The following is an 11,898-nucleotide window of genomic DNA, read 5'->3' as shown; positions in this document are numbered from 1 at the left end:
GAAATAAAGATACACAGTATTGCTGAAGTGGTGACAGAGCTCAAAAAACCTCTAACCAGGTTTTTTGAAAGATCTCAGAAATGCTTAGTCGCTACATTCCACCAAAAAATACATTCCAGTGTTCCCATAGATAAGAAAAGTAACAGTTATTTATCAGTTGAATGGTTTTAAAACACAGCATGTACGTTTTTATATGCAGTCTTTCAGAGATTATATCTTGCAATATTGACTCAACCTAGTTTTCCATCAGGAGATCCAACACAGACTCTGTCACCCCCTGTTGGGAAAACCAGCCTTCAACCGGACCACAGAGGTCTGATACCAGACGTCTAGACGCAGCATGAAATAGATCTGGAGGCTAACAACGCTGGGTTCTTTGTTCAAACTCAGGCAAAATAATGAATAGAGACATTTTACTGGTTTCATATAATTAATCTGAAATTTGTTTTAATGAGTCAGTTATATACAACGTAAGATCAAAAAAAGAAGACAAAGTGGCGAAGCTCGCTTAGCAAAGTTGGGATTGTACAATGATTAAGTGGGATTAACACTGAAGGGTTCATTCCAAGTGTACGTGAAGATCAATATATTCTTATTTGTAGCTTTACTTCCAGGAGGAACTTGAAGCCATCACTCCATGGAAAATATATACAACCCCTCTCCATGACTGCCTCCTCAATCATTTTCCAACTGTTCATAGTGACAGTCATGTCAAATATTCTTCAATGATCTTCCGTTAAAAATAGTCATATGTATATTGCGCCAGTCCATGAATAAGTGGAAAAGCCTCGATTAAGACTGTGCATCATTTCAGAGCGAGGGAGTTCACACCTCTGGCTGCTGCCGCCGCCGCTGCCACCGCATCTTTTGCTGTAAGAGAAAAAGGTAAATATAGACAATCAGATCAGCATGCTGCATGTCGACATCATATATCATGGCTGCATAGAAACACTGCAGCTTTTTGAGATCTTAAGGTAGGACTCATAAAGTAACATGTTTGTGAGAAGCTTTAGAAACATCCACATACCATGATTCTGCCACCACCATGTATCAACATGGAGATGGTCTGCTCAGGGTGATGGGCATTGTTGGTTTTTCTCTACACAGAAAATTTTACATTTTGGCCAAAAACTCAGTTTTGAACTGACCAGAGCACTTTCCTCTTCATGTTTGCTTATAGCAAACTTCAAATGAGATCTCTTCTTCTTTCTTCCTGCCACTCTTTTTTAAAAGGCCAGATTTCTGGAGTTTTCTTGTCAACAGATTCTCAAATTAAGCTGTGGATCTCTGGTGCTCCTCCTCTGGTGCTCATCTGGTCAGGCCAGAGATGTTCAAAGCTTGGGATACAGTTTAACAACAGTTTCAGAAGCACAGTATCCCCAACCAGTCTACTGTGTTCCCTGCTCTTCAGTAATGTTCTCCAACAAACCTCAGATGCCTTAAAAGAAATTCAAAGAAAATTACATATCTAATTTACTAAATAGGTGGCTTCAGAAGGAATTTGGGTACACTGTGATTTATTTTGGGGTATCAGAATAAAGTGCACATTTTCAGATCAAGTACATTAAGGTTTGAGGTTGTAACAACACAAAATGTTGAACGGGCGTAAATCATTTTACAAGGTGCTGTGAGTCCGTTTATTTTTCTATTCCAGCTAGATTTGGAGAACTCAAATCAACTTGCAACAACCCTGGTCATTTAAAAAGAGGTGATAGATAAAGTTTGTTCAGTTTAACTTCTACACCTTCGTTCTGTTTTTTGTTTTTTTTTATATTATCTACAAACAGAAGATTTATGACCATCCACAAACTACTAGAAACAGTCCATTCTGTATCCATCCTGTTCTAAAGGTACAGCCAGCTGTTAATTATCCTTCAGGCTCACCTCAGGTTTCTTCATCGTACTTCCCTGCTTTATTCAAGTCAATATTACCCTCCTGCAGTTCAGTCACCGCTGAATGCTTTTGACAGCGTAAGAGTTCATCCCCAGCTTTGGCGCCCCACCTTTTTTCTCTTCTTCTTTCTTTTTCGCTGCCTCCTCTCTTTGTTTCCTGATGATGGCGAGGCGGGCGAGGTCTGCTTTGGCCTGGTCCGTCTTCCCTGCCAGGTGCATCTTCATGTACCGCTCCTTCGCTTTCTGCTTCTCAATCTCTTCTCTGTTTGTGAGAAAATTAAACACTCAATATTTCTGATTATAGAACATTTGAATATTTTTTTTTAACAAGATCTGACTTTCTTGCAGGGAACAACACCAAACCACAAGCTGTGGAATAGAAACATGCAGCATATTTGTGGTGTTGCATATCTAAACACGAGGGAAAGATGTTTTAATTTAAGTTAAGTTTTTGCTGCAATTCTGAACATTATACACAGGTCTGGAGAAATCTATTTATGATTAATACAGTGCATTTATGTAAAACCCCTATTTGATGGCAGGGAAACAGGCAGTAATCACAAACCTCTCTCTCCTTGATAATTGTTGGGGTTCATCCAGCTCAATCTGTGTCACCTTCTTAGACTTTTGAGTCACTCTGTTGGGGTTCTCAATTTCTATCAATCCTTCCACTCCTGCTCTCTTTCTCTGCACAAATAAGCAAATAAAGTGAAAAAAACAAGAATTAGAAAAAAACAATTACATGTAAATATTAAGCCTCCAGACAGCAGCAGGAAAACACAAATTTAAAACAAATATTGAAGATCTTAAAAAAATGTAACTGTTTGCCTTTACAGGAAAATGAATGAGAAACAATTGTGTTTCAGTCCCGAATTGAGGTAAAAATTTTCGCTCTAAGTCCTTGACTACACCTCAGTTGGCTACTAGCTTACCTCAACTTTTAAGCCTCTCTGAGTGTAGCTAAGCGCTGACCTCCAACATTGCAAATTTGGAAGTAAACACCCGATATCTGTTTTCTTCTGCTTTAAGCTCGAGACAATTCTGCCCCATCCACTCACTGATAATCTAAAGACACTTAGTGACTGCTAGGGCCTGTCATCACATAGATATAGAGGTTTGTATCGTCTGCATATGGCAAGAAGTACCATAATACATATTTAAAATCATTGTCGTCATATTTAAAATGTGAATTTTAAAATAAAGCTGCTCAAAAATGGCGCCCTGAGGAACTCAATAAATTGGGTTTGGTCATCCAGTTTTATAACTCCCAAAAAAATCCTAATCTGAATCATTAATACAGAACTATTAACTGTTGCTTTAAACAGTGTGTGCATGTTTAACAGAGCAATGGTGGAGGGCGGGCAATGTGGTACCAGGGAATCGTCGTCATCACTGTCCTCTGAGTCAGATCCCGGTTGCTTCTCTTCTGTTGTGTCTTTAGGAGATGCTCCTTCTTCCCCTTCCTCTTCCTGTTCATGCTGCGACATAAAAACAACACAAAGCAGAGGCAGCATACACTCATCAGAACGTTATAAAAAGCACCAGGTTAAGAACAGGCACCCAACATCACCGCATCTGGTGATCCTGATCATACCGATATCTAAATCTTTTTAAACACTTATGCTACCATTAGCAAGCCTGTAAAAGCTGTTTTTTCTCCAATTGCTGTAATGACGATTACACTACAAGCTGCTCCAATCCCCTCCAAAATAGCTTTTTATTTGAAACTATGGGTTGCAATTATGACAATTCCTGTTAATTATTTATTAAGGTAAAAATCCCAGAATATCACTCATTAACAGTTTTTTGGTTTTAAAATTGTACTCGTCGTCTTTCGCTTATCCGGGTCCGGGTCGCGGGGGCAGCAGACTCAACAGAGACGCCCAGACGTCCCTCTCTCCAGACACCTCTTCCAGTTCCTCCGGGTGGAGCCCAAGGCGTTCCCAGGCCAGCCGAGAGACATAGTCCCTCCAGCGTGTCCTGGGCCGTCCCCTGGGCCTCCTCCCGGTGGGACGTGCCTGGAACACCTCCCGAGGAAGGCGTCCAGGAGGCGTCTGGTGTAGATGCCCGAGCCACCTCAACTGGCTCCTCTCGATGTGGAGGAGTAGCGGCTCTACTCCGAGCCCCTCCCGGATGGCTGAGCTCCTCACCCTATCTCTAAGGGAGTGCCCGGCCACCCTACGGAGGAAGCTCATTTCAGCCGCTTGTATCCGGGATCTCGTTCTTTCGGTCATGACCCAAAGTTCATGGTCATAGGTGAGGGTAGGAACGTAGACCGACCAGTAAATTGAGAGCTTTGCTTTTCGGCTCAGCTCTCTCTTCACCACAAAGGACCGGCACAGCGCCCCCATTACTGTGGCAGCCGCACCGATCCGTCTGTCGATCTCCCGCTCCATTCTTCCCTCACTCGTGAACAAGACCCCGAGATACTTAAACTCCTCCACTTGAGGCAGGAACTCCCCTCCAACCTGAAGAGGACAAGCCAACCTTTTCCAGTCGAGAACCATGGCCTCGGACTTGGAGGAGCTGATCTTCAACCCATTCTAAGGTTTTAAAATCAATAACAAAAAATGTATTTTCTGAATTATTATTTTTTTTATCAATCAAAAAGTTGAGAAAATATACAGTATGCCAAAAATAAAACCATTTAGTATGCAAGCACATGATTTCCCTACCTAAGCAAAGTTGGGTGTTAATTAAATTTCTGAAATGAACAATAATGTTTACTTTGAACAGAGTACAATTAGAATTAATTTTTGTTTCAAGGCAGGAGGCTCTTAGTCGCTGTTTTTACAGTAAAATATATATTTTACAATAACATACATGACCTTTAATGGAAAATTACAAGTCAATTATCTGACATCTACTCTAACCAATGAAAAAGGTATACCAAGCATTGTTTGCATGAGGTTTCAAATGAATATGGTTTTTTTTATTTGTCTGTTTTTCACTTCAATCATATTCGAAATTCATAATATGCTGAATAATGTGCCATTTTGTTTTTCTATTTTTGTCATCCTATAAATTACACTTCATACCTACACTTGGTTCTTAATGTGTCTCAAATCTATGTTCACAGTTATGCAATAAATACTACATTAAATTATCTTAAAATATGCAGACAAAACTTATAATAGTTCACTGTCAGAGAAAAAACTATTAATACGTCGTATGATGAGAAATACAGAATCAACTGTGTGGGTAAGCAATAATCGGGTGTACCCTCTTAAACCAACCTTTTTCCTCTCCTTCTCTGCTTTCATCTGAGCATCTATCTCCTCGGGGCTAGTGTACGTGCGCATGCGACCTTTGTGGCCACCTTTTTTACCTGAAACAAAACGCAGCATTATATCACTCACACATTCCTGAGTACATTGTGTACACCTAATGAGCTGGACAGTGAACATGCTACTATTATAGGATACAGATACACCAATAACATCAATTTATAACCGTCTCTCTATTTTTAACAAGATAAAATAAACAGTTATATGGGACACCGGCGGGTGTATCGTTTTCTCTTCTCGGTGACCACAAAAAAATAAACAAAAATTAGTTTTAAAACCAATGTAAGGCGTGTAGCCGCTATTCTTACCTCCTTTTGGCATTTCGTCAAACAAAACCTTAGTTACAAGTTATGAAAGAGGAAAACACTGACAGAAAACATAAATGTTATGGCAACAGCATAAACTGACAGCTGGCTAAACTCAGAGAAGCGAAGAGCCGAAGCCAGTCTGAGGTGTTCAACCATTTGCCTGTCAGCAAATGTTTTGTTCAAGAAATGTACAAACATTTACAAGGCAAGTCTTGTCGCTATTAAACAAACATTAAAGCCGCACACAACTTTAGTTTGATTGAAATTAACACATTTTTATTTTCTAAAAAGCAATAAGATTACTTTTGTTTTTTATTTAAAGGCAATTTAGGGGTGTGCTAATGTGATGCAATAGGGCAGCATAGAAATAAAACCTGAAGTTTATGTTATCATTCAAAAGCATTTACTAACAAAACACAGGTGTAAATAAACTCCAAAACGTTATTGATTAAAGATAACCCAAAGAACTATAAACTCCAGTATAGGGAAGTGTGTTATTATTTACTAAGTGATGTCGTCACCAGTCCCCGTGATGACGTCAAAATTGCGCGCCTGAAACGGGCTCAGACTCGGAGACGGATCGAAAACACCAGAAGCTTCTGTTTTGCTGTAATTTTGTTTAAAGCAGACAATATGCCGAAAGTAAAGAGGAGTAGAAAGCCACCCCCAGATGGATGGGAGCTCATTGAGCCCACTTTGGATGAGCTGGATCAGAAAATGAGAGAAGGTAGGTCGGATGTTTAATGAACGAAATGGCAGGAGAAAAGGATACAGGAAGCCTGTGAGATAAAGCCTAATGTCCCTATTTACGTGCTTCTAATGTTTTACCTACGTAAAGTAAAAATATGTCCATGCTTATACTTTAGTGGTGTGCCATGGGCTTTTAAATTAAGATAGTCCAGCAATAGCTTTGGAAAGGATTGCCAACACAAGTCTGGCATTAAAGCTACCAGCCAGACAGTCTCTAAAATCTTATACTAAATACTTAAACTAAAAGCATACTCACTTTAGATATAGTTTGTCACAAAAAAAAAAAAACATTTCAAGGTCGTTTTTTTCCCATTTTGTTAGGATATTTGGCAATAAATCATTTAATCAAGATCAAAACTACCCTCCAAAACACAAGCACGCACATGCCTCAAGTGACATCACACAAGGCATAACCAAAGTGTTTTTTAGTCTACCTAGATCTATAACACATAAAACAGTTTTTCTCACAGAAAAATGAAAAAAAAAAAAAGCTCTTCATCAGATTTTTACTGATGTCAAAAAAGTGCATAAAACACATTCTGTTGTTTTGAAATGGTTTCAGTTCTTTATTAGGATGTTTTTAATGAATTGGAAATAAATCAGATTTTTCACTATTTGACCTTCAGATCACTTTGGCTCAGCAAAATAAATTTCTAAGTTTCCCACGCCAATACATGAAGGCTTCAAAGTCTGTTGAAATGTGTCATTAGTCACTTGTCCACTCTGCTTGGTGCTTTGTGCCTCTTGTGATGTCATCATCCCACACAAAGCCGAATCAACTCTTTATTTTTCTTCTTTGCACGTTTTGAAAACCTCTGCTTTTGGAAAAAATCCTGGTTTGGAAATTAAAACAAAATTAGACAGGACTGTTCTTAATCTAAGTGTTAATTTATTAATGGGGAAAATTACTGACATATTAGTAAGCAGGCTCCAATATTATTTTCCTGCTTTATTTTGGGTTAATACACAACATCTCTGGATAATTTATTAAAATATCTTCACACAAATTTTTCCGTCTGTGTCCCAGCTGAAACAGACCCTCATGAGGGGAAGCGAAAGGTGGAGTCTCTCTGGCCAATTTTCAGGCTGCACCATCAGCGCAGTCGATACATCTACGACCTCTTCTACAAAAGAAAAGCCATCAGCCGAGGTACACAGGACCCACAGAGATGCTCAGCACTTGTTTCTCTGCTCTTTCTTGACTGCTCTAATGATTTAAATGTAAATGTTACTGTGTCTGTGTAAACTTTTGAATGGTAACCTGAAGTCAGGGTTCATGCAAAATTTGTAAACTGATATTTGATATTGTCCAGATCTGGACTAGTTTGGCAAGATGTTTCATCCCATTTTCTAAATGTTGTATCCTTCCATCATCTCTACATCTCTAGTTTATCAAATAGGAGAGCAGTTTATATCTGCCAGATTAAATGTTTCTTCTTTTGTTTGTTTTTTGGCAGAGTTGTATGACTACTGCATAAAGGAAGGCTATGCAGACAAGAACCTGATAGCCAAGTGGAAGAAGCAGGGCTATGAGAACCTGTGCTGCCTGCGCTGCATCCAAACACGAGACACCAACTTTGGAACTAACTGCATTTGCAGAGTCCCCAAGAGCAAGCTGGAAGTCGTACGTTTGGCAGAGTTTTAGCAAACCTCATTGTTTAAACCAGCTTTATTTTTAATGTGTTTGCTACAGAAAGCTGTCTGGTCTTATATTGAAATTGTCTGTCTTTTGCAGGGAAGGATCATTGAGTGCACTCACTGTGGATGCAGAGGATGCTCTGGCTGAGCGAAGTTTATGTTTGACATGAGGACTCATCCGGTTTTCATAACATAAGCCTAAAGCATTTGTTTTTGTTTCATTCATCTGCATCAGAAACACATCATACCATCACCCTCAGCTGTCCTTATGTGGGATCAATATTCTTGATGTTCCTCTGTGTTTAACCACAGCAAAGCAGTGGGGAGAGCACAGTGGCTGGGGCCACTTTTTTCCTTACCATCAGTTTTTATGTGTGCTTTTTATTCTAGAAGTGAAGGACTGTTTCTGAGTCAGTCCTGTCATTTCAGATAACAAGCTCACTATGAAGGTCAGTTCTAATGCATTGATTTTCATTTGTTGTACTCTGAAGTAGCTTTGGTCTTGATTTTATTTTGGGGATTTTGGGAGTTTTTTTGATGAAAATCTAAATGTCTCTCCATCATTATTACAGTATGATTTTTAAATAAAACATTTCAGTCATTTTGTGTCTTTTGTGCTATTCATTTGGCATTTAAAGACATTTACAAGTTTAGTGTCATCTTTTTCAGCTGTTGCATAAGTATATTTAAAAATCCAATATTAGATACATAAACAGAATTCAACAGGGCGAGTTTTAATCTTCCTCAAAATTAATTAGATGTTGAGAGTAATGTTTGAATTCTCCAGCTGTCCAAGGTTCGATTCCCAATCTCAGGGCCTTCATTTCAGATCTTTCTATTTGTGCCTGTTTTCTGACTGAATATTATTAATAAAAAGCACACAGGCAACAAACCTTCAAAAAAGAACAGCTTTTTATTTTTTTTTCTAACAAATGTCATCAAAAAAGGTACTTGATTTTTAGGACTTGTGTATAACGTATAGTACAGACCAAAAGTTTGGACACACCTTCTCATTCAAAGAGTTGTCTTTATTTTCATGACTATGAATATTGTAACTTCACACTGAAGGCATCAAAACTATGAATTAACATGTGGAATTATATACTGAACAAAAAAGTGTAAAACAACTGAAAATATGTCTTATATTCTCGGTTCTTCAAAGTAGCCACCTTTTGCTTTGATTACTGCTCCGCACACTCTTGGCATTCTGTTGATGAGCTTCAAGACGTAGTCACCTGAAATGGTTTTCCAACAGTCTTGAAGGAGTTCCCAGAGATGCTTAGCACTTGTTGGCCCTTTTGCCTTCACTCTGCTCAGCCCAAACCATCTCGATTGGGTTCAGGTCCGGTGACTGTAGAGGCCAGGTCATCTGGAGCTGCACCCCATCACTCTCCTTCTTGGTCAAATAGCTCTTACACAGCCTGGAGGTGTGTTTGGGGTCATTGTCCTTTTGAAAAATAAATGACGGTCCAACTAAACGCAAACTGGATGGAATAGCATGCCGCTGCAAGATGCTGTGGTAGCCATGCTGGTTCAGTATGCCTTCAATTTTGAATAAATCCACAGTGTCACCAGCAAAGCACCCCCACACCATCACACCTCCTCCTCCATGCTTCACGGTGGGAACCAGGCATGCAGAGTCCATCCGTTCACCTCTTCTGCGCCGCACAAAGACACGGTGGTTGGAACCAAAGATCTCAAACTTGGACTCATCAGACCAAAGCACAGATTTCCACTGGTCTAATGTCCATTCCTTGTGTTCTTTAGCCCAAACAAGTCTCTTCTGCTTGTTGCCTGTCCTCAGCAGTGGTTTCCTAGCAGCTATTTTACCTTGAAGGCCTGATTCACACAGTCTCCTCTTAACAGTTGTTCTAGAGATGTGTCTGCAGCTAGAACTCTGTGCGGCATTGACCTGTTCTCTAATCTGAGCTGCTGTTAACCTGCGATTTCTGAGGCTGGTGACTCGGATGAACTTATCGTCCGCTGCAGAGGTGACTCTTGGTCTTCCTTTCCTGGGGCGGTCCTCATGTGAGCCAGTTTCTCTGTAGCGCTTGATGGTTTTTGGGACTGCACTTGGGGACACTTTCAAAGTTTTCCCAATTGTTTGGACTGACTGACCTTCATTTCTTAAAGTAATGATGGCCACTCGTTTTTCTTTACTTAGCTGCTTTTTTCTTGCCATAATACAAATTCTAACAGTCTGTTCAGTAGGACTATCAGCTGTGTACTGTATCCACCTCCTGCACAACACAACTGATGGCCCCAACCCCATTTATAAGGCTTGAAATCCCACTTATTAAACCTGACAGGGCACACCTGTGAAGTGAAAACCATTTCAGGTGATTACCTCTTGAAGCTCATCAACAGAATACCAAGAGTGTGCAGAGCAGTAATCAAAGCAAAAGGTGGCTACTTTGAAGAACCTACAATATAAGACATATTTTCAGTTATTTCACACTTTTTTTTCAGTATATAATTCCACATGTTAATTCATAGTTTTGATGCCTTCATTGTGAAGCTACAATATTCATAGTCATGAAAATAAAGACAACTCTTTGAATGAGAAGGTGTGTCCAAACTTTTGGTCTGTACAGTATGTCATATTTATGTAAGTAAAGTAATTTATGTAATGGTTTGTATTTAGCCCTTTTTACTATAATACCTCTAAAAACAATGCACTACAACCATTTGTCCTCAGACGTCACCTTATTAATACACAGAGTGCATCTGTGCCCATCTAAACTGATTTAGGGATCACGAAGACCAAGCATGCGACCATGTGCAGAGGCTATATTGCTTGATGCGGCTGTCCTGGGTTCGAGTCCCGGACCCGGTGACCTTTGCCGAAAGTCTCCCCCTCTCTTTGCCCTCTTTCCTGTCTACCTACTGTCAAAAAATGAAAAATAAAGGCCTCTAGAGCTACAAAAAAAAAAACAGGCAAGTCAGGGACATGGTTCTTAGCAGGGTTGAGAAAACATCTCACTGTTCAAAATCCATCATCAAAAGATGAAAAGAGATGGGCGTCCACCTATACTGACAAGCCACATATAAATGGGTCCACAGAACTCTGGAGGAGCTGCAGAGATCCACAGCTCAGGTGGGATTATCCATTAACAGGACGATAAAACCTGCCTATATGGAAGTTTAACGAGTTCGCAGTATGCTACAAGCTATGTAGGAGACATCAAAAATTATGAACAAGGTGCTCTGGTCAGATGACAGACCAAAGAGAGTTAGACTAGAGACCAGGGCAGAGGTTCATCTACCAGCAGGACAATAACCCTAAACACATCACCAGAGCTACAATGGAATGGCTTAAAGCTTTTTTAAAGGTTAGAATCCATATATTCAAAAGTTTATTATAAGACTCGGGTCCATAATTACACTAATGAGACCAATCTATATATAAAACTACAATTGAAAATATAAAAGAAAAAAATAAAATCATATACAAAATATAATTACAAGTAATCAACATGTAAATCAGTGCATTCTCAAACTGGATAAGTGGAAGGAACAACTCAGCAGGACAATAAAACATTTCTTAAATGTGCTTTAAATGTGCAAACGTCTGCAGTTAAAGACATCTGACTGGTACTCCCCACTCTGGGTACTTTAAGGAGGATTCTCAGTGCATCTGTCTATGCAACACTGAACGTCTGCAGTGTTTGTAAGAGGACCACAGATGGACTGCATAGAGTGATGTGCAACATGCTTTTAAAAAAGCCACTCTTTCTTGAACTGTTAAGAGCAAACCTTGCCTGGAGTTGGATTTGTCTGAGCAACAACATTTGCTCAGAACAACATTGTGTGTTAAAATCATCATTCATTTGATATTACTCCACAGGAGCATTGTTGGGACATTTTAAGCACAGGAACATTTACCCATATGTTCTGACATTATGTTTCATATCCAATTGCATACAATATGCTGTCCGTACAGCACTAAAAACAGCACTACTTGGGCTGAAGGTCACCAGGTCATCTGCATATGTTAGATGGTTTATCATACAATCATTGTT

The 11,898-nt window shown here is 39.5% G+C and overlaps 2 protein-coding genes across 2 annotated transcripts; one reads left to right on the top strand and one right to left on the bottom strand.

Moving 5' to 3' along the window:
• Positions 1-411: 411 nt before the first annotated feature.
• Positions 412-5,643, bottom strand: LOC124864839 (28 kDa heat- and acid-stable phosphoprotein-like). Its single transcript, XM_047359777.1, has 6 exons — positions 5,489-5,643; positions 5,130-5,221; positions 3,267-3,371; positions 2,459-2,580; positions 2,004-2,155; positions 412-870 (listed from the first exon to the last, which is right to left on the bottom strand). The coding sequence occupies exons 1-6, from the start codon at positions 5,499-5,501 to the stop codon at positions 806-808; spliced, it is 549 nt and encodes a 182-aa protein (XP_047215733.1). The 5' UTR covers positions 5,502-5,643; the 3' UTR covers positions 412-805.
• A 404-nt stretch (positions 5,644-6,047) lies between these two features.
• Positions 6,048-8,477, top strand: LOC124864612 (protein BUD31 homolog). Its single transcript, XM_047359460.1, has 4 exons — positions 6,048-6,215; positions 7,266-7,388; positions 7,696-7,862; positions 7,974-8,477. Exons 1-4 carry the CDS (start codon positions 6,122-6,124, stop codon positions 8,022-8,024), a joined length of 435 nt encoding a protein of 144 aa, XP_047215416.1. The 5' UTR covers positions 6,048-6,121; the 3' UTR covers positions 8,025-8,477.
• The last annotated feature ends 3,421 nt before the right edge of the window (positions 8,478-11,898 follow it).

The sequence above is a fragment of the Girardinichthys multiradiatus genome, chromosome Y (genome assembly GCF_021462225.1).
Source record: "Girardinichthys multiradiatus isolate DD_20200921_A chromosome Y, DD_fGirMul_XY1, whole genome shotgun sequence".
Taxonomy (NCBI): Eukaryota; Metazoa; Chordata; class Actinopteri; order Cyprinodontiformes; family Goodeidae; genus Girardinichthys; species Girardinichthys multiradiatus.
The sequence above is the reverse complement of the archived record's forward strand: the minus strand, read 5'-3'. Positions and strand labels throughout refer to the sequence as shown.

Bases quoted from the DNA above. Each gene is read 5' to 3' on its own strand.
- LOC124864839 (XM_047359777.1), bottom strand. The intron at 3,372-5,129 runs GTTGGTTTAAGA...TTTATGTCGCAG, and splicing joins CAGAGAAGGAGAGGAAAAAG to CATGAACAGGAAGAGGAAGG. The intron at 2,156-2,458 runs GTTTGTGATTAC...TCTCACAAACAG, and splicing joins CAATTATCAAGGAGAGAGAG to AGAAGAGATTGAGAAGCAGA.
- LOC124864612 (XM_047359460.1), top strand. From the start codon at position 6,122: ATGCCGAAAGTAAAGAGGAGTAGAAAGCCACCCCCAGATGGATGGGAG. The intron at 6,216-7,265 runs GTAGGTCGGATG...TCTGTGTCCCAG, and splicing joins GGATCAGAAAATGAGAGAAG to CTGAAACAGACCCTCATGAG. The intron at 7,863-7,973 runs GTACGTTTGGCA...TGTCTTTTGCAG, and splicing joins CCAAGAGCAAGCTGGAAGTC to GGAAGGATCATTGAGTGCAC.